The 23,753-nt window shown below is 42.6% G+C and overlaps 2 protein-coding genes across 2 annotated transcripts; both read left to right on the forward strand.

Annotated features, from left to right (window-relative positions):
* The first annotated feature begins 2,196 nt into the window (after positions 1-2,196).
* Positions 2,197-3,887, forward strand: LOC308040697 (serum amyloid A protein-like). The gene is made up of 4 exons (XM_080344933.1): positions 2,197-2,226; positions 2,488-2,608; positions 3,092-3,230; positions 3,673-3,887. Exons 2-4 carry the CDS (start codon positions 2,515-2,517, stop codon positions 3,812-3,814), a joined length of 375 nt encoding a protein of 124 aa, XP_080201059.1. The 5' UTR covers positions 2,197-2,226; positions 2,488-2,514; the 3' UTR covers positions 3,815-3,887.
* Positions 3,888-4,223: 336 nt separating this feature from the next.
* On the forward strand, positions 4,224-14,277 carry SAAL1 (serum amyloid A like 1). Its single transcript, XM_080345455.1, has 12 exons — positions 4,224-4,385; positions 4,635-4,748; positions 6,111-6,194; positions 7,552-7,631; positions 8,012-8,071; positions 8,328-8,443; positions 9,552-9,735; positions 9,995-10,077; positions 10,218-10,406; positions 11,163-11,359; positions 11,868-11,960; positions 12,631-14,277. The coding sequence occupies exons 1-12, from the start codon at positions 4,272-4,274 to the stop codon at positions 12,721-12,723; spliced, it is 1,407 nt and encodes a 468-aa protein (XP_080201581.1). The 5' UTR covers positions 4,224-4,271; the 3' UTR covers positions 12,724-14,277.
* Positions 14,278-23,753: the final 9,476 nt, after the last annotated feature.

The raw sequence follows: 23,753 nt of genomic DNA on the forward strand, positions 1-23,753 counted from the left end.
GTGCACACACAGTCTGCGTTTTAGTGCTGGGTCAGAAAGGAATATTCTATTCAAACCCTTCGCATGCTCAGAGGCAGCTTGCCTGTTTCTGTTGCAAAAACAACAGTTTTGGCTGCAACTTGTTTCTGTGGGCTAAGGGCTGAGAGCCAGAAAGCAGGTCAAAAGGATATGGGAATGCAGGCCAAGAGGATACGGGAAAGCAGTGCTCGGGCTGTTGCCTGCTGGAGCACAAAGCCAGTGCTGTAGCTCAGTTACTGTAGGGAGCTCCTGCATTGTCACCACTGCTGCTGCCCTCCTTGTAGGAGACATGTCAAGGGGATACAATCCAAGATCTAAAGATTCCATCCAGCACCTACCTTCTTGCAAGTACCTTTCTGTTTGTACTTTTTGCAGAAAATTTTGGTTTGCAGAGAATGTGAAACACATCAGACCACATCGGGAGACTCTGAAATATCCTCTATGGTCCAAAACATCAGAGCTCTTGTAGGGAAAAGTTCCTTAAGTCAGTTTTGAAGGCAATGCTCTGTTCTAGGTCCCTGGGCAAAACAGCTCATGCGTTAGTGAGCCTGTACTCCAACTTACAGGAATAATTTTCCAGTCTTCTTTTTTGTTTTGATTTTTTTTTTTTATTTAAAAAGGTGACAGACAAGGCCAGCAGAGAAGGCACTTGAGCTGATGTGACTCTGCAATGTGTAATATTAAGGGTGTTAATCACTACGATGTGAACAGAGTTGCAGCAAAATCCAACAGTGTAGTCTCTGCAGTAACTGAGCTGTTATGCTGTTAAGCATCAGGTTCACAGGTAGCAGGGGACAAAATTATGTGTCTGGCCCCCTGCTTTTTGCAAAGTTTCCATGTCTGTTAGTTAGGGTTTAGATTTTCTTTGTCTCAAATAGTTCCATTCAGAGATAGGGTACTAGAGAATATCTGTCCTGCTGCTCCAGGCCTGTTTGTGGAAAACGCTTCCTCTTTCCTCAAGATAAGAGTTGTGAATGGGGTAACTACACATGCTGCTTCTGCAGTGAACTTAAAGTAGCCCTCTTAGACTTGTTAAATCATGTATGAGACCACACAAGGAGGAGACGTTCTGTAATTGCAGCCTGAACTGCAACTGTGCTCAAACCCAGAGCTTTCTGCAGGGCAGCAGTTGTGTCAGTTGTTAACCAAGGGCAGCAAGCACCAAGCAGGCTCCCGAGCAGGGAGAGCGCAGTGGGCGCTCAAACTGTAAACCATGCTGATAAAGCCCAACAGTTAATATATTGATATCAAAATCTAGCAGAGCTGTGGCTGTATGGATCTGAATTTCCCCTTAGGCAAATTGTTTACTATTGTGTCAAAAACTCTCCTGCGTTAAGCTCAAGCTGCAGTTGCAGCTGGATGGCTGAAGTCCCTCAAGAAGGACCCATGAGAGCAAGCAAAGGCAGGACGAACCATTCCAGCCTGCCTTATGGTAGCATGTATGTGCGCACTGTCTTAAAGCACTCTCAGCAAGGACATAGGTATATGCAGTTTGCTTTGCAATGGAGCTAAGAGCAACTCTTCACATTTCCCTTTCTGTCAGCTCTGGGATCCATCTTGTCATCCCAGCGCACATGGGAATTTCACTTAGCAGATCTGATAAGGCAGCTGACCGTTCCTTGTGCACAGACCCAGACTCAACCTTGTGCTTCAACGTACAGTGCAGGCAATCACAGAATCACACAGAATCACAGAATGTTAGGGACTGGAAGGGACCTCGCAAAATCATGTAGTCTAACCCCCCTGCTGGAGCAGGAACACCTAAATGAGGTTACAAAGGAATGTGTCCAGGTGGGTTTTGAATGTCTCCAGAGAAGGAGACTCCACACCCTCCCTGAGCAGCATCAGGAACCTTCTCCTCCAAAGTGTCACCCTAAAGCCAACTGCAACACTTCAACCACACAGAACACTTCAGTCTTTGAGGAAGCTTCTCAGCCTGCTTGTTATGAGGAGCAAATAGTCCTGTGGGCAGTTGCAAAGCACCACATACTTTCTAAAAAATTGTGTAACAGGAGCTGTGAACTTTCAGTAAGGGCAAGGACAGGCTTACTGTAATTTCTGTTTTGGAAGTGGGGAAGGGGAATTCCCACCCATGGGTTTCCTTTCCAATTTCCTATTTTGAGGGGTTTGAATTGCTTATAAATACCCTCTGAGTCTGAGAGCACACCAGACAAGCTCCCTCTCCTCTGGCTTTGGCCTTCTGCAGTGGTGAGTGACTTTTTAAATTTGTGAGCTATATTATGTGATTTTAGCTGGTATTCTCTTGCCCATCTGCCTCTGTTGCGGCATCTTGAGCCGAGGTAGCAGTTGCACGGTGGGCATCAGTCCTCATATGGGGAGCAATGGGTCTCTGGGGTGGCCATCAGTGCTGGGGTGGTTGCCCAGGCACAGCTGTGGGTGTGATGGGTGCTATGTCTGTAGTCTTTCAAAGGTGCTCCAAAACTGCTCCTCTTTCTGATTGTCTCACAGCTCTGTGTCAGGCTTGAGCCGGGAACCATGAGGGTCTGTGTCTGCCTCGTGTTGCTCTCCCTTATTCTATGTGCAAGTGCTGATATCCCAGGCAGAAAATTTGTCGTGGATGCAATTGGAGGTAAGCTGCTGTTACCACAAGCTCTTCTCTCAGGAACCCCCACCCCAAGCACAGGTGACTGGCAGCCAGTGGACATAGTCCTCAGAGCAGGGAGGTCTGCAGCTCCACATGAACAACCCCGCTGGTTTCTGCTGCTGGGAAGTGGTCCAGGGAAGTGGTGGAATCACCATCTCTGGAGGTGTTTAAAAGGTGTTTAGATGAAGTTCTTAGGGACATGGTTTAGTGCTAGAGGTAGGTTATGGTTGGACTCAATGGTCCTGAGGATCTCTTCCAACTGAAATGATTCTCTGATTCTAAGAGGGCCTTGATCAGCCCCCCCAGGCCCTTTCTGTGGGCACACCTCTGTGCAAAGGCCCATGTGGAGAAGTGCCTCTCTGTGTTACTGCTCCTTAGACCTTTCCGCTCTCGGCTGAAATGGTACTTAACTGTTTCTGGGATGACTCTTTACAGTCAACATAATCTCTGTTTCTCTGCTTTCTTCAGGGGCAAAGGACATGTACAGAGCATACAAGGACATGCGCGAGGCAAATTATAAAGGTGCCGACAAATATTTCCATGCTCGTGGGAATTATGATGCTGCCCGAAGAGGACCTGGTGGTGCCTGGGCAGCCAGAGTGATCAGGTAATGGGGTGTATCTGGCTTATTAACAGTGAGTTACTAGGGATCCAGGCATTCCAGCTGAAGTCCTTTTTGAGTTGTACTCAGTTTTTGGCCTAGGACAGTAGAGGGGAAGCAGTTAATGTCTGAACAGCCAGCTTCTATAGGAATGGTGTCTCTCCTCCCATATGAGCATGGACCTTTCTTCTTGTCCTCCTGGGAAAGCAGATTCCTTACTTCTGCATTTCTGGTGATAAGGAACTCTCTTTCCTCGCTGGTTCATCTTCTGACATAACAGTTATGACAGTTATGGGTTCCACTGCGGTTCGCTGACAAGAACTGAAGACGTGGTTGTGTCTCGCTTTGAGAAGTCCCGTGGAAAAGCTGGTTTTACATGAGTGAGGAAATCAACAGAAAGCGCAGTTAACCGCTAGCTGGTTCAGGTGGCCTTTCTTCTTCCCGGCAGTGACGCGCGGGAGGCCTGGCAGAGCGGCGTGAGCGGCAGAGGCGCAGAGGACACCCGAGCGGACCAGGAGGCCAACAGGTGGGGCCGGAGCGGCGGGGACCCCAACCGCTACAGGCCTAAAGGCCTTCCCAGCAAATACTAACACAGCCCCCAGGAAGACACCTCTGCTCCCATTACACCTCCTCTGTACAGCCAAATAAAGAATTTACTCTGAAAACTGCTCCCCTCGCCGCTGACTTTCCTTCTGGGGCACCGACCCGCAGCCACAGCGGCTCCGTGGGCGCGTCCCCGCGGGGCCGTGCCAGCGCGTCACGGGGCCAGCGGCGCGGCCGAGGGGCGGGGATGTCGCTTGGCGCTCCGGCGGCGCTGGGAGCCCAGCGGCTGCCTCCCGCGGTGGGGGCGGTTTCGTCCTGCCGCCACGGACCCGACTCGACTTGGCTCCGCCTCGGTCGCGGAGACCAGCAATGGCCCGCGGTGGCCTCCCGCCGCCCCGCCCCGGCAGGGGGCGCTGCGGGCGCCTCCCGGGCGCCGCTCTGGCCGCCGCCACCGCCTCGTTGTCGCCGGCGCGGCTGTGGCGGTGGTGCCGGGGCCGGGCCGCCATGGACCGCAACCCCTCGCCGCCCTCCAGCGAGGCGGAGGAGGAGGGTGACGCGGTGGGGAACACAGTGTACAGCAAGCACTGGCTGTTCAGCATCCTCACCCGCCTCATCGAGGTGCGGGCCTGGGGGGGCGGGGGCGCCGTGACGGGAGGAGAGGCCGGCGGGCCCGGGAACGGCAGCTGGCGGGTGCGGTCTCGCCCGGGCCGGGGGGACGCAGGACACGGCACCGCGGTTCCGTGGCTGTGTGGGGCTCTTTAAACTGTAACCGAAGCGATAGGTCGGTGTTAGTGTTCCATGGCGTTGCTTGGCCGTAGCTCACGCAGCCCCCGTCCGCCCCCCGTCCCTCTCCCCGCGTTCTCTCAGGTGATCAGCCCCGAGAAGACGGAGCCCGCCGCCGGCCCCGAGGGAGTGCAGACGGAACTGGACGAAGAGATGGAGAATGACATTTGCAAAGTGTGGGACATGTCGATGGACGAGGTAGGGGCCGGACCTCGGGGGCGGGTCACAGCCCCGGGCAGCTCCTGCTCCGCGGCTGTTCCTGAGCCTGTCGGGTCGGGATCCTGCTGGCAGCGGGGCACACGGGGACACACGGAGTGACGCGGGGACACACGGAGTGACGCGGGGACACACGGGGTCGGCCACCCTGCTGTTTTCGGTGGCATTGCTTCTTCCCTGGTGTGGCTGACAGTGCCCCCGGAGGCATTAGGCAGGGCAGGTGTGGAGAAATGGCACCGAGCAGGCTCACTGCGGAGGCCGCTTTTCAAGATGAGCAAGTACTTTGTATGCACTCTTAGGCCCAGTTTGCAGCAGCAGGGCTTTGGTTGTGTCCGAGCCGCTGGGCCCTCTTCTGCTGTTTGACAATGTAAAGCAGAGCTGTGTGTGAATGTAAAAGGAACAAGGCACTCTGCCTGACCTGCCCTCCAGGTGCTTGGTGGATCATGCCGTGCTGTTGCTTGGGGTCAGCTGGCATACATGGGGCCAAAGTCACACCTCGTGGTTTTCTGTATTATGGGCAGGAACTGAAGTGAAGCTCAGAGTTATGAGAAGACAGTACCTTAGCTGTAGCTGAAATTCACTGAGGTGCATAGCCGGTATCTTCAGGAGTTTGATTATGGAGATGATATTAATGCCATCTCTAAATAGGCATATTTTTCTGTAGCAATTGTAATGTGTCCTGCTAGTAAGCATAGTTTGATAGATTAACAACCCTTTAAACTTCAGCTACAGACTTGAAATGGCAATGTGACATAACTTTTTTAGTATTTTTCTCAACATTCTGAAATGCTGGAACAAATTCTCAAGTAAGACATATATATATATAGAGAGAGAGATATATATAAAAAATTATTATTTTATTTCCGGCTCTTTGTTTAGATATTTTAAATAAACATGGAAGATGTGTAGTTTACTCCCAAAAAGAGAACTTATCTTGTGTTTTAATGTGGTAAAATAAGGAGGAGATTTCCTCTTTCATGTGCTTGGATCAAGTGCTAATGGCAATCCCTTCTCGTGTTTCTTTTTGTATGTCTGGGTAATGTCACTGTCTGCAGACATGTTATTTGCTGAATTCTGATTTAGAGAGCAAAAGATACTAAGTGTGCCTTTTTGGTTCCTTGTGTAGCACATCACTGGCAACCTGAATCCCCATAGGGACTCGCTGATCTCTTATTGAAAAGAAGGTGCTATAGCACAATATTGTTCATAACTGTTAGGAAGTAAATAATCTCTTGTTATTAATTTGACATCTCATTGATCCAGCCCCTGTTCTATGAGACAAGGTTTGATCTATGTTTGTAAATTATGAAAGTCCATTTACTTCTCCATTCACTTTCTCCACAGGATGTCGCTTTATTTCTTCAGGAGTTTAATGCCCCTGATATATTCATGGGAGTTTTCGCCAAGTCAAAATGCCCTCGCCTTACTGTAAGTATGGACTGTTAAAAACCTGTCCCATATCGATAGAAGTAGTAGATAGCTCTGTACATGCATTTGCACTTAGCTTCCTCCACCTCCCATTGCACCTTTGAATAGGTTAAGGAAACAAGGTGAAAACACAAAATCACATTTTAAAATGCTTTTTTGCAGTCTTTTTAATATGGTCTAATCAGTAGATATTTCAGTGATTCTGTAGCTGATACATCATTATTGATAAAGGACTAAGTTTATCAAGCCTAGTTTTAAGGCTCATTGTAAAAAACAGAAAAGGCGGGCCTTTTTTCTCATGACTTGTTTCATGATTACTGAACAGAAATGGTCATGAATTTGTTTAGTCAGACCTACAAAAGTATTCTTAGTGGTTAGGAACTGCTAGACACTGGTAGTTAACGTATTTTTTTCTTTCCTTTGTTTTGATGTAATTCTTTTTCAGCTTGTATTACACAGGATTCAAGATAGGGTTTTCAAAGCTATTCAGTGTTGGTATAACTCCTCTTTCTCTGGAGTTACCAGAAGCTTTACTTCAGGAGATGAAGTATAGATACATAGGACTTTGAAAGTACAACCAAAATTTGGATTTCAGTGCAAACTGGCTGTCATGGGTAGTTTCTTGAAATAGTGGCTGTCAGAGTGTCTGCTGTAATTTAGCAGGGTTAGTAGAGTGTTAATAAAAAATATAACCTGGAGTGGTGAGGGTTGATTTCCAACTTAAAGTTGCTAAAAGTGAGTGATTCCCAGGACATTCTTTGTTAGCATCAGTCACCTGTAGGTGTTTCACAGCTCTCACTGTCCCCTTTATAGAAGTATGTGTCTTTTAATGGTTGTCTAGGCATGAATATCCTTCTGCAGTGCACTGCTTTGGGATATGGGTTAGTTTCTTTTTGTTTCTTTTGGTTTTGTTTTTAATCTCTGCAATCAGAAAACAGGCTTTGCTGGAAGCTTGTGTCAAGACCCCTTTCTTTTGTGAGGAAGTGAATATCTGTGAGGGTTGCACTTACATGGTGATACTTTTATTAGTAGCACTCTTTATTGCTTTAATAATAGGGATGACAGATCAGCCTCAAAACAGTGCACAGAACATGCAAGTTGATTTCAAGATATATTTGCTTTTATGCGATGCCTTAACATCAAAATATATTTAATAGGACCTGTCATATTTTAGGCTAGTCTAATGACATCCTGTAGAAAAATCTGTGTCTTTGCCCTGGAACTGGTGGATCATAAGAACTTGGAAATCAAACTGGAAAACATTTTTGAACCTTTCTTACTTTTGTCTTACAGCTGTGGAAATAAAATTGTGAACTGTGCCGTAGTTGCATCATTATACTGTGTTTTGACTTTTCAGGAAATCTGTGTGGGAATATTAGGAAATATGGCCTGTTTCCAAGACATATGCATGTCCATTAGTAAAGATGAGAGTCTTGGGTAAGTGTGTATGTACTTTATATGTGTATGACTCATAACTTTTCTGGACTCATAATCATCAAATGTACATTATAGAAGGAACCAAGTTTGTCTGCCATGCCTTGACTTAATTCACACGTTTTTGGCTGACCTTATTTGAGTGGGAAGTGTTCAGTGAAGAAAAAAAAGGATACTATTTTTTCTTTGTTTTTAATCACAAGTCAGGTTCTTGAATCTTTAATTTCTGAGTTTGGCAATCTTGAAACACTGGTAATGCAGGCACGGGCAGGAAAATTTTTAATCTCAGAACATGGCTGCAGCTATGAAATTAACCTTTTTATAACTTTTTATCAAACAACAATTGTTTTTATTAACCCTTATCTTGCATTCTCTCCTTAAAGCCAAGTGCTGTTGCAACGTTTGTGTGATTCAGACTCTCCAACTCTTCTGGAAACAAGCAGGTAGGACATCTCAGAAATTAATGCATTGTTAGTGTAGTTCTGCTGTGTTCTGAGACCTGGGAAGAAAATTGACCAGTGGGCTCGCTATTTTATTATCCTATCATTGTTTTGTCTTTTCCGCATTGTTCTGGAATCGATTTACTGTGAGCAAGATTCCTCTTTCTGGCACATCGTTCTCATTATTTTGGATTTATATTTGTACAGCTAAAATCAATGAATTTTCTTCTGATTTGTTAAATGTGCAATTCTTGTCTAGGTTGTTGTTAACTTGCCTCTCCCAGCCTGAGGTGGCCAATGTCTGGGTTGAGAGAATCCGAGAAAACCCATCTGTGTATGACTGTGTTTGCTTTATCATGTCCAGCTCTACAAATGGTGAGTTGCCAAAACAAGCTGGGAATTAGTGTATATTTATAGAAAAATATAACAACTGAAGTGTGCAGTTTCAAAGACACATATTTTCAGCTGGGAGTACAGCAGTTCTTTAAAATAAAATAAACCTCATTAATTTAAAGCACACACACACAAAATTGTCCTGCCTTTGCAAGTTTAAAAATATATATAAAACTAGAAAAGCACTAGTTGTGATAAGAAAACTCTGTGGAGGAATAAAAACAAGTCTAACAGATGAAAATGTTATTTGGCACAGTAAAGGAAAGGACATAGTCCTCATTCAGGGATATGCATTTCATTTTTGATCCTTGAAAAAGGCCTCATTTACTTTTTTGTTTGTTTGTTTGTTTTCCAAATCAGATATATATTTTCAGTTTTCAAAACTACCATACTCGAGCAATGTGAACTGGAGGAATAATTCAGTTACTCTGAAGGACAGCAGAGCACTGCACAGGCTTTGCGTGTGCAGTCAGTGGGACACAAATCCTTCTTCTATGATGGCACTAATTTAGCAAAAAAACTGAGCACCTAATCATGGACATATTTTGAATAGCATTGTTTTTTCATGTCCAGCTCAATTGTAACAGCAGTTATTATTTGCCTAAGTTTCCTAATAATTTGGAGAATGTTAGCTCTATGTTTGTGTATATGTTTTGTTTTGTTTTAAATGAAAATCCTCAGAAAACCTGCCCCGTGCAGTTGGAATCACAGCTCTGCTTAAGCAAAATGCGGATTGGCAGATGTAAGAGTAGCAGAAAACTGGATACTTAAGGACAAATCTTGGAAAGTTTCACTTTAGAAGCAGAAGTTACCTCAAGTCTCTTTGCAGAATAACGTTCCTGCTTTATAAATGGCATGATAAGGTAGAAGGTGACTGTGGGCTTTCCAGCGGTCCCTATTTATCAAACTCTTCACCTGATCTGTGCCACAAAAAGGAAATAAATATAGCAACCATTAGTAGGTTGTGAACGAAACTACTACATTTCAGCACTGAATTTACCCTGAATAATTTTTATATTAGCATTTTGTGAGCTGTTTTTTGTTCTTTGTTATTATTCTTGTTGAAATTTAAACATTCTCTCTTGTGCAGTTGAATTGCTGGTAAAAGTGGGTGAAGTGGTGGACAAACTCTTTGATCTAGATGAAGAGCTAATGTTAAACTGGATTAAAAATGGCACGTGTCGGTCTGTGGGACCGTCTGTTGATGATTCCCCTGAAGAACTTCCAGATTTTAAAATTGTGCCTTGTATACTTGAAGCAGCCAAACAAGTCCGGTATGTGAGATTTCTTTTCCATTTCATGGCTGAGGAGACTCCTCATAACCTTGTTAAGCCCTATGTCTGAACATCTTGATTTTGTTGGGAGCTGCATAGGTTGACAGATCACTAGAATGTATTTTCCTGTACTTACCAGTTGAAGTGAATCAACTAGTTCGTTAGCAAAGAGAATGGCAGTGATTGCTAGTGGTCTTCTGTGTGTCCAAATCATACAGAGTATCTTTAATTTGTCTTTGTTTTTGTTTGTTCTGGGTAGGTCGGATAATCCGGAAGGACTTGATGTTTATATGCATATTTTGCAGCTCCTGACCACAGTGGATGAGGGTATTCAGGCTATCGGTAAGACACTTGAATTGCTACGTATGGTAGGACCAAGAATCGCAGAAACTTCCAGATCATCAGATATTTAATGGGGAGAAAATTCGCTTACCTAGATTAAATTTGATGGTTTGGTGGGTTCTCTTTCTTTCTTTCTCAAGTGCAGGCTCCTGATGGAGGAAAAGAGACTTGGACTTTGCTTTATGACCTTGTTTGCCATGAACTTTGCCAGCCAGATGATCCACCGATCATTGTGCAGGAGCAGAAGACTGTATTGGCCTCTATTTTGTCTGTGCTGTCTGCTATGTTTGCTTCACAGACCGAACAAGAATACACCAAGATGAGGAAAAGCAAGTCGTGCTTTTTTGTGGGATTTTGTTAGTTTGGGGGTTTTTTAACTTATTGTCAGAATTAACTTTATGTATGTGGGGTGAAAGGTGGTTAATTTATCACTGTTTACTAGAGATCGATTCAGAACACAATTCAGTTACATGTTTGAATACATTAAGGCTGTTTATTGGTGACTGAAAATCACAGCTATCTCAAAGTTCAGTTACTGGTATCTCTGAAGAGTTACAGTAATGGAATCTACAAATTCTGTTCAGTCTTCTCCATTGGGTAAATTAATGAAAACTGCAGAACTCATCTTTGCTAAAATGTGAGGTCTTGATAGTAATAGTTTTTTAGTAGTGGGAGATTCTGCACTTACTTAAATCCATCTTTATCGCTTGTTTCTTTTCAATCCATGGACAAGTCTTTAGAATTAAAAGGGAATGTGAGGCAGGGTCATCTGCAGCATCTGGCGGTGTGATTTATCAGTTAGGATTATCTGGATGCAAATTTAATGTACTAGCCTCTCTGAATTACTACTAGAGATATTTTGCTTCTCATATTCCTTACCACTGACATATACTTTTTACAGATACAGGTTATCTTGCAGAAAAAGTGGTTTGGGTTTTCTACTACATTTCTACAACACTGCCAGAATATACATTCCTGTGGGCTTTGTATAAAACCTTGCGGTGTGTTTCAAAGTTTTAATGCTTTGAAAGGGTGGGGAAAAATTTTCTGTGTTAAATTTCCAGTTTCTTGTTACTTTTTATTAGATATGCCTCTGATTGGGAGCTTGATTCGTATCTTACAATACATGGAGGGCTGTGGGAAGAGATCTGTTGATAAATCAAAGGAGTCTGAAGAACAAGAGACTGGAAAGGCTGATCTGAACGAGGAAGATTTCCATTTAAAAATTTTGAAGGATATTTGCTGTGAATTACTTTCCAATATGCTTCAAGAACTGACCAAGGTAAGAAAAACAAAATTCCGAAAGGGATTTCTGCAGGGTACGTAAGGAAAAAAGCTGTTACTATTAATGTGGGCATTTTCTGTGCAACTGAAATTGCGTACAGGAAATTCATGAGAGAATCAATCAGAAGGTGAGCAGCAACGTGTGTTAGATGGCAGGGACACAGGTTTTCTGAACTGGATGCCTTCAGGCCAAGATCTGGTGTGATAAATTCTCTAGGTGTATGTTGCCATTTCTTTTGAATTAAAGCAAATTAATTTAAGAAAAGGAAAGAGTATCAATATATAAGCTCACCTTCTCAGCTGGATTTCTTTATTATGGGAGCATTCAGATTAAGAGACTTGTGATGCGTGAGCTTTCACACCTTTGTTGTGTTAGCTACCTTGGGCATTCTCTGAGAATGTTGGTTTACCATTTTTGAGAATTAAGTGCATACTTGCAGACACTGCACAATTTTGAGTTTGTTCTTTCATGACATGCTAGTTGTATTTCTCATTTTATTTCCCAGGAAAATACGTTAGAAGGACTACACCAGGGACATTTAAATGAACAGACATGCTCCTGTGCATTTCAGAACCTCTTACCTCTGTATTTCACATCGGTGAGTACATTACAAGGTCTTTAACATAGCTGAAAAAATACTAGTTGGGTGGCAAGACCTTTCAGAATCAGATGTAGAGGCAGGACAGAGTTGCCCAGACACAGGTAATATGCCCTTCTAGGCAGTGTTACCTTCTGTCTCTTCTGGCTTACTTCAGCCAGAGCTTTGCCTAGATCAGGGGTGTCAACCTCATTTTCACCAGGGGCCACATCAGCCTCACAATTGCCTTCAAAGGGCTAAATGTAATTTTAAGACTGTATAAAAGTAGCTACTCCCCCTGGCCTAGATCATCAGTGGATATAAAGGTCAAACCGTGCTGAAATGTATGGATATCTGCAAATCTATGCTAGCTGAAAATTTGTCTTGTACTTTTTAATAGAAAAATTATTGTAAATACTTTTCATAGGGAGCTTTTATTTATGTACTTTTAAACAATAAAATAAGAGTTTGGGAAAGATGATAATGTTTCAAAATTTAGACCAGCTAAAATGGTGGGATTTAGGAGGAAGGCATCTACTGTGGAGCGTTTTCCATTATTCTGGAATATGGCTGGTCGTGGCTATGGTTGGTGGGAAGGTACCAGAGTAGAAAGACCTCCTATACCAAGTATAAGAATTCTGTGTTTCATGCAATTTTTTAAAATTTTTGTGTGTTTGCGATCTATTCCCAGGTGGAGAGTTTCCTTGAAGTTCTGCGTGAGGCTGATCAGACGCTTGCTGACAATCTAGAAAAGCGTTTCCCAAGCCTGAAGGTTCACACCTAAGAATGTACATGAAATATTTTCCTTCTTTGGAATGAAGATTTTTTTACTGTTTTATTACAGTGTTTCAGAAATCAAGTTTTCAGTAAAGGTGGGAGAATGAGGCAACCTTCTTACCAACAAGTGGCTTTTAAGAAATGTTCCAGGTAGCCCTGCTTAACCTAGGGTTAATCTGGTCTGCATGGGGAAGGAAATTACTGTAAATTCAGTTCTACATCTTCCATCCTGTTTGCTCTAGTTAGAAGAGACTGTCCATTTCTAATTGCTCTTCTGTAGCATAGTGAGTGTTCTTTGAATAACTCTTGACTCTGTGCTTTTCGACGTAAGTTGAAACAGCAAAATGAATGAAATGCATTGAGTAGTTTTTTAACATTGTGCTGGCTTCTTCCATGTTTCTGTTGGCAAAAGGAGGCTTGACTGATAAGAAATCCCAGATCTCCTCTGCCCAAGGACCTTCAAGGACCTGATAAAAACAGAGTTAAATTACACAGGGTAGTTTGGGATTTTTTTCCTCTTTTAGATTATATCAGTTCTTTAAGGAGGTATTGTGACAGAATTCTTTCATCGTGCTCCTTTAAAATTTTCACACTTCTTAGATTGAAGCCTGTTCTGCACTGTAGCTCTGACTTGTGGCATTTAGGTCGTCTGCAGTTTAAAGGATTTGAGAATGTGGTTACCAATGGCTTGTGCTGCAGCTTCCAACCGTTGCAGCCGGTTACTCAGAGTTGGAGGTGTGGGCAGGTTTGGATTTAATCTGTGGCATACTTGCAAACTGTCTGCTTTTTTAAAGCAGTCTATACTTACACTTCAGGAATGTAACATGTATCAGACAGTTCTTTCCTCATTCATGTGTCTTATGAATTATCTGTGAACAACATCAGAAATACCATGTTAGCCGCTGTTTTTCAACGGAGTTTAAGGTGTTAGGTCACTTGCAGTAAATTCAGTCTACAGTCTTCTAAAAATCCCACTTCTAATTATATTATGTTTTAACCGCATTGCATTTTTAGGTCACTTGCCTGCATGCAGTGCAGCTGATGTTTTCTGTGTCTGAAAAGACAGTATAACAAGTCAGGTTCACTGTTCTATAAATAAGAGTGGAAGACAATTGGTGTTTGTTATGTAAAAGAAAATGGTAACCAGAGCACAGAGAATAACCTAATACCATATACAGACATTCCCTGGTTCTATAGGTTTTTGTTGGTTTAAGTATTGTGCTGGGCTGTGTTTTGTTTGCCTGAGTTACCTGTACATATGGTAAAATACAGTATGTGTATATGTACATAGCTTTTTCATGCAAACTTCCAGTTTTCAAAAATAGTGCAATTAAATCATTCCCTTGGGCAGCCAGCAGCATCCTAGTTGTCAGCAAGGGATCTAAAATTATAATATCTGGCTTGTGTCACCAAAAAGAATTGCCATGGTTTCTGCTGATTTTTGTATGCTATGTTTATTGGACGAAACTGGTAACTGTGAATAGGATGACAGCATTTTTCATACTACTTTGACAGTTTTTGGATATTTTCTTAAACCTACAGATTTGTAATAAAGTTTCTTTTTCTAAAAAAACTTGTATGCTTTCCTTCATTCTAAGCGTCAATTAAGTTTGATTTCTGAGCCACTGGAAATGTCTGTTACTCTCAATATGCCATTTGTAAGAGGAAAATGGAACCTTGTTATAATGTCAATGTCCTGTAAAATATGTTGTCCTTCATTGAAACTCATTTTATTTCTTTCTTGCTTACTTTGCATAGTCATTTTTATGGCCTGGAAGTTAATGTCTCTCATCCAGTTGTTAACATTTTTCTGAGCTTAGTTTGTCCCCAGGTGCATCATAAGTATGATTGTCCACCATAGTTAAGAATTATTTCTGGCTTGTGTCTTGAAATTTGTTGTAGTTGTTGATGTTTTGCAGTAGTTGTTTAATGTAACACACAGAAAAGCTGAAACAAGATCTGTTTGGTTGTGGATTTTTTTAGTTTTGTTCCTTCTTTTCAATAGACAAGTATCCAGTATTGGCTGATTAATTGTTCAGTGCAGTATCACTAATAGCAACAAGTAGGTGAGATATGCAGATCGTTATTGTCTAAGTGGGATGATATCTAATGCCTGTCCTGCGGTAGAAAAAATCACCAATGTCAGTTAGTGGGAAATCAAGTGGGTCCCATCCTCCTGCAGCTGCAGAAATGGGTCCATCAGCCTTGCTTCAGCAGAATGAGAATTCAAGTATGGCCAGAAATTTTTATGCTTCATAAGCCTGGTGAAATGGAGACTGAATTCCCCGCTTGCTCCATGTAACAGCTGCTCTTGTGTGGTCTGTGCTGCACGCGTGGGGCCACACTGGCTTTAGGAGCGAAAGGCTGGTGCCAAATGGAATGCAAGGTAAACGTGCAGAGTTTTGGTATTCAGATGTGGAAGAAACTTTGTTGTAGCAAGCGAATGGCATGTTTGGAAATGGTGTGTGTGTATTTCATTGTCTTGCCAGCAGGGATCTCCCGTAGTCTGTGCTTTGTGAACATCATGTGTCTAGTTCTTTTGGTGGTGGTGGTTCCTTCTGTTGGGAGGGGTTTTGGTGTTTGCTGGTTTGTTTGGGTTTTTGTTCCCTCTCCTAGCCATGCTTTGACACCGACTGGCAAGCCAAGATCTCTCTGGGCAGCTTTCTTCCAGACCAAGGATCTGTTTACCTCCATAACATCCTCCTCTGGCAAAAAAAGAGAAGTACTTGTCACTGCTTTGTGCAGAGCTCTGAACAAAAAGCCAGAATCTGAAGCATTGAACTAATAAAAAGAAACAGGAATGCAGCCCTGCTTGGATAGAGAAGGATGTGAATCATGGCATAAGTACACTTAGAAAATAGAAATCAGACTGGAAGGCCTTAAATTAGACTTCACAGATCCATACAATAATTTCATCGAAAGATAGCATTCTAACGTTCTTTTGACTCACAATTTATGTACATTTGGCATCTTTATCCCACGTAGTAACTTCTTCCTAAGGCAAAGAAACACCAACCCAAAGAAATTTAGTATATGGAGAAAAATCAATGATACTATATTGCTTCAGCTGCTCTCTTGATGGTGTGAGGAGATGGCTGCTCTTCATATCTGAATGCTTGTCCAGTGTTCATGTCAAAGACCTGTCTTTTCTGGTAGACTAAACCATTAAACCTCATTTACTTGAAAGTTCTTTTCTACATTTCTCCATATTCTGGTCACTCTGCTTTCTCTATTTTCTGTTGGTACATATTTAGTTTGTATTTTCTTATAACTGCTATGGTGACTCCCTTGTCTGTAAGATTATAACTACCTTTGGCTGTAACTAAGCTGAATGAAAAACAAACATACAAAAGCCCAAGATTTATTTGTAATATATTTTTCATAGTTTATGATACTGGTATGAAAAGATATGGATGTGTTACTGTGTGTTTGTTTTGAAAATCTATGCGCTTTCCCACTAGCTTTGGATTATTTTGGCTGTTACTGAGAACTACAAGAGCAGCAGTATCTCTGTTATCTTTTTCACTTAAGAATTTGCTTTTGTTTCTAGAGAACATCTTTGTCACAGCAGTTCCTTAGTGTATCCTTTATTTTCCCCTCAAAATTAAATGTTGTACATTTTTTCCCTTTTTATGCTTGCAGTTTACTTTATTGTTGTTGTTGTTCTAGATAATAATAAAATTAATGTGCTCTGCCAAACTCAATGAGAAAGGAAGAACCTGCTACACCTGGGGCAAGGACCAGTCTGCTGTAATGTTATACAATTTCTCAAAAATCCTTCATGTGAAGGCAAACAAAAGCAGTGAGCAGCTGCGCGTTTGCTCCCCGGTTGTGGTTGGTGCATGAGCTGGGCGGTGAGCGTGCCCCTCAGCCAGAGCCGATGAGCCGTGTGCTGAGTGAACCTGACATCACAAGGTTGGTAAAATAAACCAGATTTTTCCAATAGCTATGGACAGAGGTTTTGCTATGGGAAATATTGCTCCTGTTCCTCCTTTTATTTGCCTCCCTGATTTGATTATTTACCTCTTTTCCGAAAAGAAAAAAAAAAAAGGTTTTATAACGCAAGGAGCTGACATTGAGCAGTGTAGGGGAAAGGGACCTGGGGGTCCTGGTGGACAGCAGGATGACCATGAGCCAGCACTGTGCCCTTGTGGCCAGGAAGGCCAATGGCATCCTGGGGTGTATTAGAAGGGGGTTGGTTAGTAGATCAAGAGAGGTTCTCCTTCCCCTCTACTCTGCCCTGGTGAGACCACACCTGGAATATTGTGTCCAGTTCTGGGCCCCTCAGTTCCAGAAGGACAGGGAACTGCTGGAGAGGGTCCAGCGTAGGGCAACAAAGATGATTAAGGGATGGGAGCATCTCCCTTATGAAGAAAGGCTGAGGGAGCTGGGGCTCTTTATTTTGGAGGAGACTGAGGGGTGACCTTATTAATGTTTACAAATGTATAAAGGGTGAGTGTCACAAGGATGGAGCCAGGCTCTTTTCGGTGACAACCAATGGTAGGACAAGGGGTAATGGGTACAAACTGGAACACAAGAGGTTCCACTTAAATTTGAGAAAAAACTTCTTCTCAGTGAGGGTGACAGACACTGGAACAGGCTGCCCAGGGAGGTTGTGGAGTCTCCTACTCTGGAGACATTCAAGACCCACCTGGACATGTTCCTGTGTAACCTCATCTAGGTGTTCCTGCTCCGGCAGGGGGATTGGACTGGATGATCTTTCAAGGTCCCTTCCAATCCCTGACATTCTGTGATTCTGTGATTCTAAGATTGGTAGGAGAAAAGGTTTGCTTCTGAGTTCTTATTGTAGAGAAAATGAACAGACCCAGGGAAAACCCACTGGGATTCTCTTTCCTTCCTTCCCTCCTTCCTTCCTGCCTTCCCTCCCTCTCCCTCTCTCTCTCTTTGGGAGTTAGCTACATGTCTTAATGATGTCTCAGAAAAGTCTGAGAGCTGAATTTCATACAAAATTTGAATTTTATCCAAAGGCTAATGCAAACAGAAAGGTAACAGTGGTAGGATGCTGTGGAGAGAAGTAAGGCAGTAATAGTAGAGAAAGAAAAGAAATGAAGAAGGGATGCTGCAGAAAGAAAGAAAACAGTGGAAAAAAGGGGGAGAATTGTGATAAAGGGGATAAATAGCAAGTGTTATGTTGAAGGAGAAAAGTATTAAATATCAGTAACAAATGTTGGCATTCTAGAACAGCTTATGCGCGGTGACCTATCAAAAAGGTATTATGTTGATGACATTTTCTATTTTCAAAACTGAATCTCCGTTGTAGTTTTTCCTGCTCTCATGGCAATTAGACAAGTTTAAGGTGAGGCTAAGGCCTTAAAAACCACAGCAGGTGGACAAACTAGTATTGCTTGATTTTATTAATTTTTTAAAATAATTTTTAAAAATTGTTATTCCCCCCGATGCTTCATGTTTTTGCTGGCTGCCTGGGGCACCAGGGAGGCATTTCATGAAGGAAATAGCAGCAGCAGGTGCTGCAGGTCCCTGCCTTGCACAGGCACAGAGCTGAGATGTGAGAGCACAGGCCTGCAGGGCCGCCGCTTGTGTTGCACGTTGGTCTGAGCTTAGCACAGCAGACGGCAGCGTAATCCTGGCTTTGATAACTAGGTAGACTTGAGGGGAAGGGGCCTGCTCGGTGCCTGCCTGTTTTGACTCAAGGAGAACAAAATCCTGCTCGGTCTACAACAGCAGTCGTTATGAGTACAAATCTACAGTCTTGAATTTGACTTCAGCATTTTCATATGCAAACATATTTACCCCAAGTTACAAATTCTGTGTGATTAACATGTTCTCTTACTACTGGGATTGAAATCCAGGCCTTGAGGTAACATGCTTGTACATCCATGGTAGTTTCTTCATACACGTGGTGCAGGCATGGTGACTGACTGCATACTTGTGCCCATAATGACTGAAGTCCCATGTTGTTGACACTTCCCCAATTTATGTCTTTTTATCCAATTTCCAAGGAAACCTTAGAAAAGCAAATGCACCTTGATATTCTGTGTTGCAATGGTGACAGCTATTTATTCTGTGCTTTACGTTATGTAAACTCCATTTTAATTTTGCAGTGAGCTTGTATCAATATTATTTTTGTTGTCGTGCACAGCACTTTTGGTGACAGCTCTGTTTGAAGACGTCGTAACTTTAACAAGCCATCTGTTAGCCTTACCTAGAAAGGAAACGCTTTTGTCAATTACTCTAATGAAATCACAGAAATAATTTCCTAGTCTCCAGTCGTAGCCTCATCATCCTATCTTCTGTCAATAGGAGGATATTGAAACACACAGGAAAATACATGCACACTTTTATCCTGCCCTGCAATATAGCCATAGTGTTGTATTTTAGAGCAACAAACTGCAATTAGTCAGTGATGTCAGAAGATTTTATTTTCCATTAAAAAAATCTCTATAGTGCACAACCTTGTCTATTCAACATCAGAGTTTCCTCGTTAGTCAGGTAGGAAGGCTGGGCACAAGAACTATGGGAAAACATTTTGAGTTTATGCCAGCCTGATGAGTAAAGATTTTGATTTTATAAGTTAAGAGAGTAGAAAGGAAGGAGAAACACTTGTGCTTAGGTAGGAGTAAACAAAACAGCAACATAACTTGCCATTTGGGATGAGACAACTAGAATGGCTGAAAGGCAGGAGAAGAAATAGTGGATAGAAAAGGCTGGAATAATGGGAAAGGAAAAAGTGAATGGTGAAAACATGGAAGATAAAGGAGGAACTCCAACTTTGTGAGCTCTTTAGGTGGAAAACACTTATGAAGGGATAAATAGAAACATGGGAAATTCCCTATAAGTGGGTAAATTACCTAGGTCCGAGGAAAGTCTTTGAGGGACATAAATGTATTGGCACTGTGCAATGTGAGCTGTTCACGTGGGGAAGGTCCCAAGCCCAAATGAAGGGAAGATTTGTCCTTTTCTTCCTCTTGGAGAGGATTTGGCAGCTCCTAAAAGGAGGTGGGAGAAAGACGTGGAAGATACTGGCGTGGAGTTGCTCTGCGATGGGGCTGGAGCTTCCCAGGCTGATTCCTGCACAGTATATATGTCTATGGGTACCAGGGACCAATCCAGCAAGAGCAACCAGGTGTAGCCCCAAGAGGCGAACTTCTTGTGTCCCTCCTGCTTCTCCAGCCTTTCTGGCACCAGAGCAGGTGGGTAAGGAGCAGCGTCCAGCACTGCGGTGGGGCAGCAACTGTGCAAATGCATCTCGGATCCCACCCTGCTCACTTCTCTCCTGACCAGTGCTCTGAGCAATGAATGTAAGGATCAGAACCAGATCTTTGATTGCCATGTTATCACTGACTTTCACCAGTGGATCCAGAGCCAACCTTCAAGATGGAAGTGTTGAAAACAGTCACAGCGCTACTCCACAGCTGCCAGCTTTTGCATTAAAAGAGCTCTTAATACTGCACTGCTCTCTGCTTGGCAGACTTATTTTTCGTCCATGGTGTAAAGGCTGAGCATGTGTTTTTGGAAGAACCTGCTGAATGCAACACCGCATTATGTGGTTGTCCTTACAGGGTAAAGGAACTACTTTCATGATTTAATTAACCAGTCGTTCTGATCCCTGAGTTTACTCAGACTTGAAAGAAGTAAACTTAATTAAATTAAACAAAGCTTTTTCCTTCCCACATGTGCTCTGGGGCCTTTTGCTTCTTCTGAGAGATAACAAAAAGCTTATGAATAATAACAGGCGCAGCCTTTGGTGTTGTCGTTGTTGTTGACCTGTCGCAGAAGGACAGCAGAAGAAAGATTATGCCCAGGTGCAGTATGTGTATGGCATCAGAGGAAGAGGACACATAGGTGTTTGAAATTAGGGTTTTTTTTAATTTAAATTTGTGTGTTAGGTTGTCAAAATGATAAAACTGCCAAGGTTTCAGTGCTGCCTGTTGCAGGTCAAGATAATTATGACTAAAAGTGGTAATGTTCAAGTTGAAACCTTATCAAAACAGAGGAAAGAGAGAAAAGAGGTTTGAATTCAGGTCTGGGCTTATCCAAAGGCTTTTTGTATTTAACCACCTTAAGCTGGATAACCGCTTGGTGCCTTGCGATGTGATTCTGCAGCAAATCTGGATTACATGTTTTCCCCCAACTAGAAGTGACTGTCTGTTGGGTTGTACTGCTCAAACGTCTACCTGTGTGTTTTTGAGAGCATGGACACAAATTTGAAGTGTTTTCTTTGTCTGACCACGGATGGAGAGCTTTGTGGAAAAGCACATCCTTGTCCAAACATGGACCTTCCGCTGCCTCTCAAATTGAGCTGTTCCTGACAGCAGCTTAGGCCTGCCCTAACACCATGGCTTCGTTTCTAGTCTGGTCTATGTGCTGGGGAGGTTTATGGAGGGAGATGTAATCACAGGAAACACAGTTCCCTTATATTCTACTACATGCACTTATGTCCTGTGTTTGTCATTTGCAAATGGCACAGCATGTGTCTATGCAGACGTCATTTACAGTGTGCTATGCCCAATTTACCAGCAAATCCCTGATAATTACTTTTACCATGGGTTTTTTTAGGTGAATTTCCACCTTCCTATCAGGAAATTCATTCCAGACCATATTTTATTACTTGTTTGTACTAATAGGGCAAGACAAAGTGATTTGGGTGAAAAAGCTCAATAAAAATAATAAATACCAAAAGTATTTAATCCCCTTTGTCCTCTGGAGAAATTCTCCCATCATTTAAAACAAAGTTGATTAAACACCATTTGTTCTTGACTAAAACTAGATTTTTAAAATAAGCAAATATTTTGTCCAGGTAGTTTACCAGGTGTTAAAAATTAGTTTGACTCATCTAAAATGAACTTTTTTTCTGTCTTTTCTTTCTAAAAATTAGTACTCGCTTTTCCTATCCCTAAGTCTTTCCCATTTAATTCCTAAAAGCCTTGTGAAAAGATGCAAGATGTAGCGCTAGTTTACTAAACATGCTGTTGCGAATGGTACCAAGCTCTACTTGCACAAACACGTCTTCATTAAATCTTTGTTAACCTGTTCTGGTCTACACTTGCAACCTCTTGTCAATATTCAGTTATATGTCTGTTGACAGTTTACCACTCTCGTCTTTTATCCGTTATCCTGGTTACTGTTTAGCTAATGCTTTTAGTCTTGAATATTCTAATAATGTTATATTTATCTGAAACAAGATTTTGTTTGCACAAAGTGTTACTAAAAGCAAAGCCCTCTAATCAGGCAGATGAAACTCATTAGTGTCACATTTCAAGGAGCCTTTCTTTGATGCAAACTAATTAATTTTGCCCCATTGCAAAATTTTCCTAACTATAATGGGAGCTAAAATCTAATAAGATGAAAGAAACTCAGAGGGGAAAAAACATCTGTCATGAGAACATAGCAAGATGAACAACTTTTGCTAATCTTGGAAATGATGATGTGTTTTACAGCTCCGAGGCTGAACATTTTGCAGTTGCTGGTGTCTTTAAAGTCCCTGCTGTGAATTGATGGGTTTATGTTGGTTGCTGGTTTTCACCCTTACAGCAGAAAGTAACCGTGATTTAATTTACTTTGTTCATGCCAACCAGCGGTCAGTGTTAGTGCCTAGAACACAATTTGCCTTCTGAAGTCTGTTTTGCTGTGTGAATACCAGGGTTTCAGTGGATGGAGGGGGTTTCTAAACTTTATAGACTGGGAATGGTCCTCCGAGCTCATTTCACTTTGAAACGCTGATGGAACATAACCGATTAGCTAGGGATGAATAATCTGGCCACAGCCGCTGTTTCAGAAAGGTTGATCATTTACAGCAAGGAGGTGAAACAAATACAAAAAAACCAGCTTTAACAGGCAGACCCAACTGTGATTGTTTGGACCTTAGAGTCAGCTCTTGATTTCCCTCGGCCTTGCTATTTTTAAGGTGTGTGAAATACATTGAATGCAGTCTTCCTACTTCCTACATTCAACAAATCTAATGTCAGATAAACTTCCTAAATGCATATGAATATGGTAGAGGCTGGTTACTGGCACACACTCATGGTAAGGCTGTGTTGTCAGAAGTGCCTGAAGAGCTCTTGTTCTCTTTTCTGAGTGGATCAAAGTCTGCCAAATAGCTTTCGGAGCTGTGCTTACTCATATCATTACCCAGTACAAAGCTTTCTCCTTTGTTAGCTTGTTCCACCTCACTCTGAATGCAAAATATGCTGCTGTTATACTAATTAGGCCAACAGGCTGAGTTTAACAAACACTCAGTCACTTCTCTTATCAGCAGGATTATTTATGCATTTGACTATTTTGCTTTGCCTTTGCCTATGATGGATAATTCTTACGGGTTTTGAATAGAAATGATAATGCAGTAGAAATAGCGCTAACAGGATGGTGCCTCAATGAACAGAGTCTACTAGCACACTTTCTGCTTAAGGGATGGAGAAGTATCTGGACCTGGTCAGAAGGAATCCGTGGCTTTGGGTCCCATGTTACTCTGAGTGCTAAGAGTGGCTTTTTTCAGTGCTGGTGGCTGAGGCTGCCTATGGCTCTCAGACGTTGTTTTCCTCTCTTGGATGCTTCATGTTTCATTTTCAGGAATAAGCGTTTTGCATCCTGTACCCTGAGCTCTCTGCAGCTGCCGGCAACGGTAGCCTTGGTACCAGAGCCCTCAGCACGACATGGCTGCTCAGCCCCTCTCCCCGTGCCCAGGCTGTGTAAGCCTGGCTCAGACTGCTGTGAGAACAGCTTGGCTTTCCCCACCCCTGGCTGGTGGTCGTCACTGGACTAAATCCTGTTTACTGTCGTAACACAGGGAATTTTTGCTTCCTGAAGATATAACCTGAGATGACTTGACCAACACTAAGATAAGGAGAAAAAAAAAAGAAGAGCTGTAATTGGCACTTCTGTACCCACTAACTCCAGAGTAGTTGAAGCAAAGAGCTCTTTCGGGATTTTAGTTCCCAATCAGACAACGGTTTTGCTTGAAATATAGCTGAAATTACATCAGTGTTAACATATTCACTGGTGAAAACAAATCAGAGCATGGCTTCTCCCTTGCCCCAGCAGCATCTTGACCAACATTTC

The sequence above is a fragment of the Nesoenas mayeri genome, assembly GCF_963082525.1.
Source record: "Nesoenas mayeri genome assembly, chromosome: 5".
Classification (NCBI taxonomy): domain Eukaryota; kingdom Metazoa; phylum Chordata; class Aves; order Columbiformes; family Columbidae; genus Nesoenas; species Nesoenas mayeri.

What these genes read in the sequence shown, in the direction of transcription:
- LOC308040697 (XM_080344933.1), top strand. Translation starts at nt 2,515, where the DNA reads ATGAGGGTCTGTGTCTGCCTCGTGTTGCTCTCCCTTATTCTATGTGCA. An exon ending in TGTCGTGGATGCAATTGGAG is followed by an intron (nt 2,609 to 3,091) that starts GTAAGCTGCTGT and finishes TGCTTTCTTCAG; the next exon opens with GGGCAAAGGACATGTACAGA. An exon ending in TGGGCAGCCAGAGTGATCAG is followed by an intron (nt 3,231 to 3,672) that starts GTAATGGGGTGT and finishes TCTTCCCGGCAG; the next exon opens with TGACGCGCGGGAGGCCTGGC.
- SAAL1 (XM_080345455.1), top strand. Translation starts at nt 4,272, where the DNA reads ATGGACCGCAACCCCTCGCCGCCCTCCAGCGAGGCGGAGGAGGAGGGT. An exon ending in AGTAAAGATGAGAGTCTTGG is followed by an intron (nt 7,632 to 8,011) that starts GTAAGTGTGTAT and finishes CTCTCCTTAAAG; the next exon opens with CCAAGTGCTGTTGCAACGTT. An exon ending in TGCTTCAAGAACTGACCAAG is followed by an intron (nt 11,360 to 11,867) that starts GTAAGAAAAACA and finishes TTTATTTCCCAG; the next exon opens with GAAAATACGTTAGAAGGACT.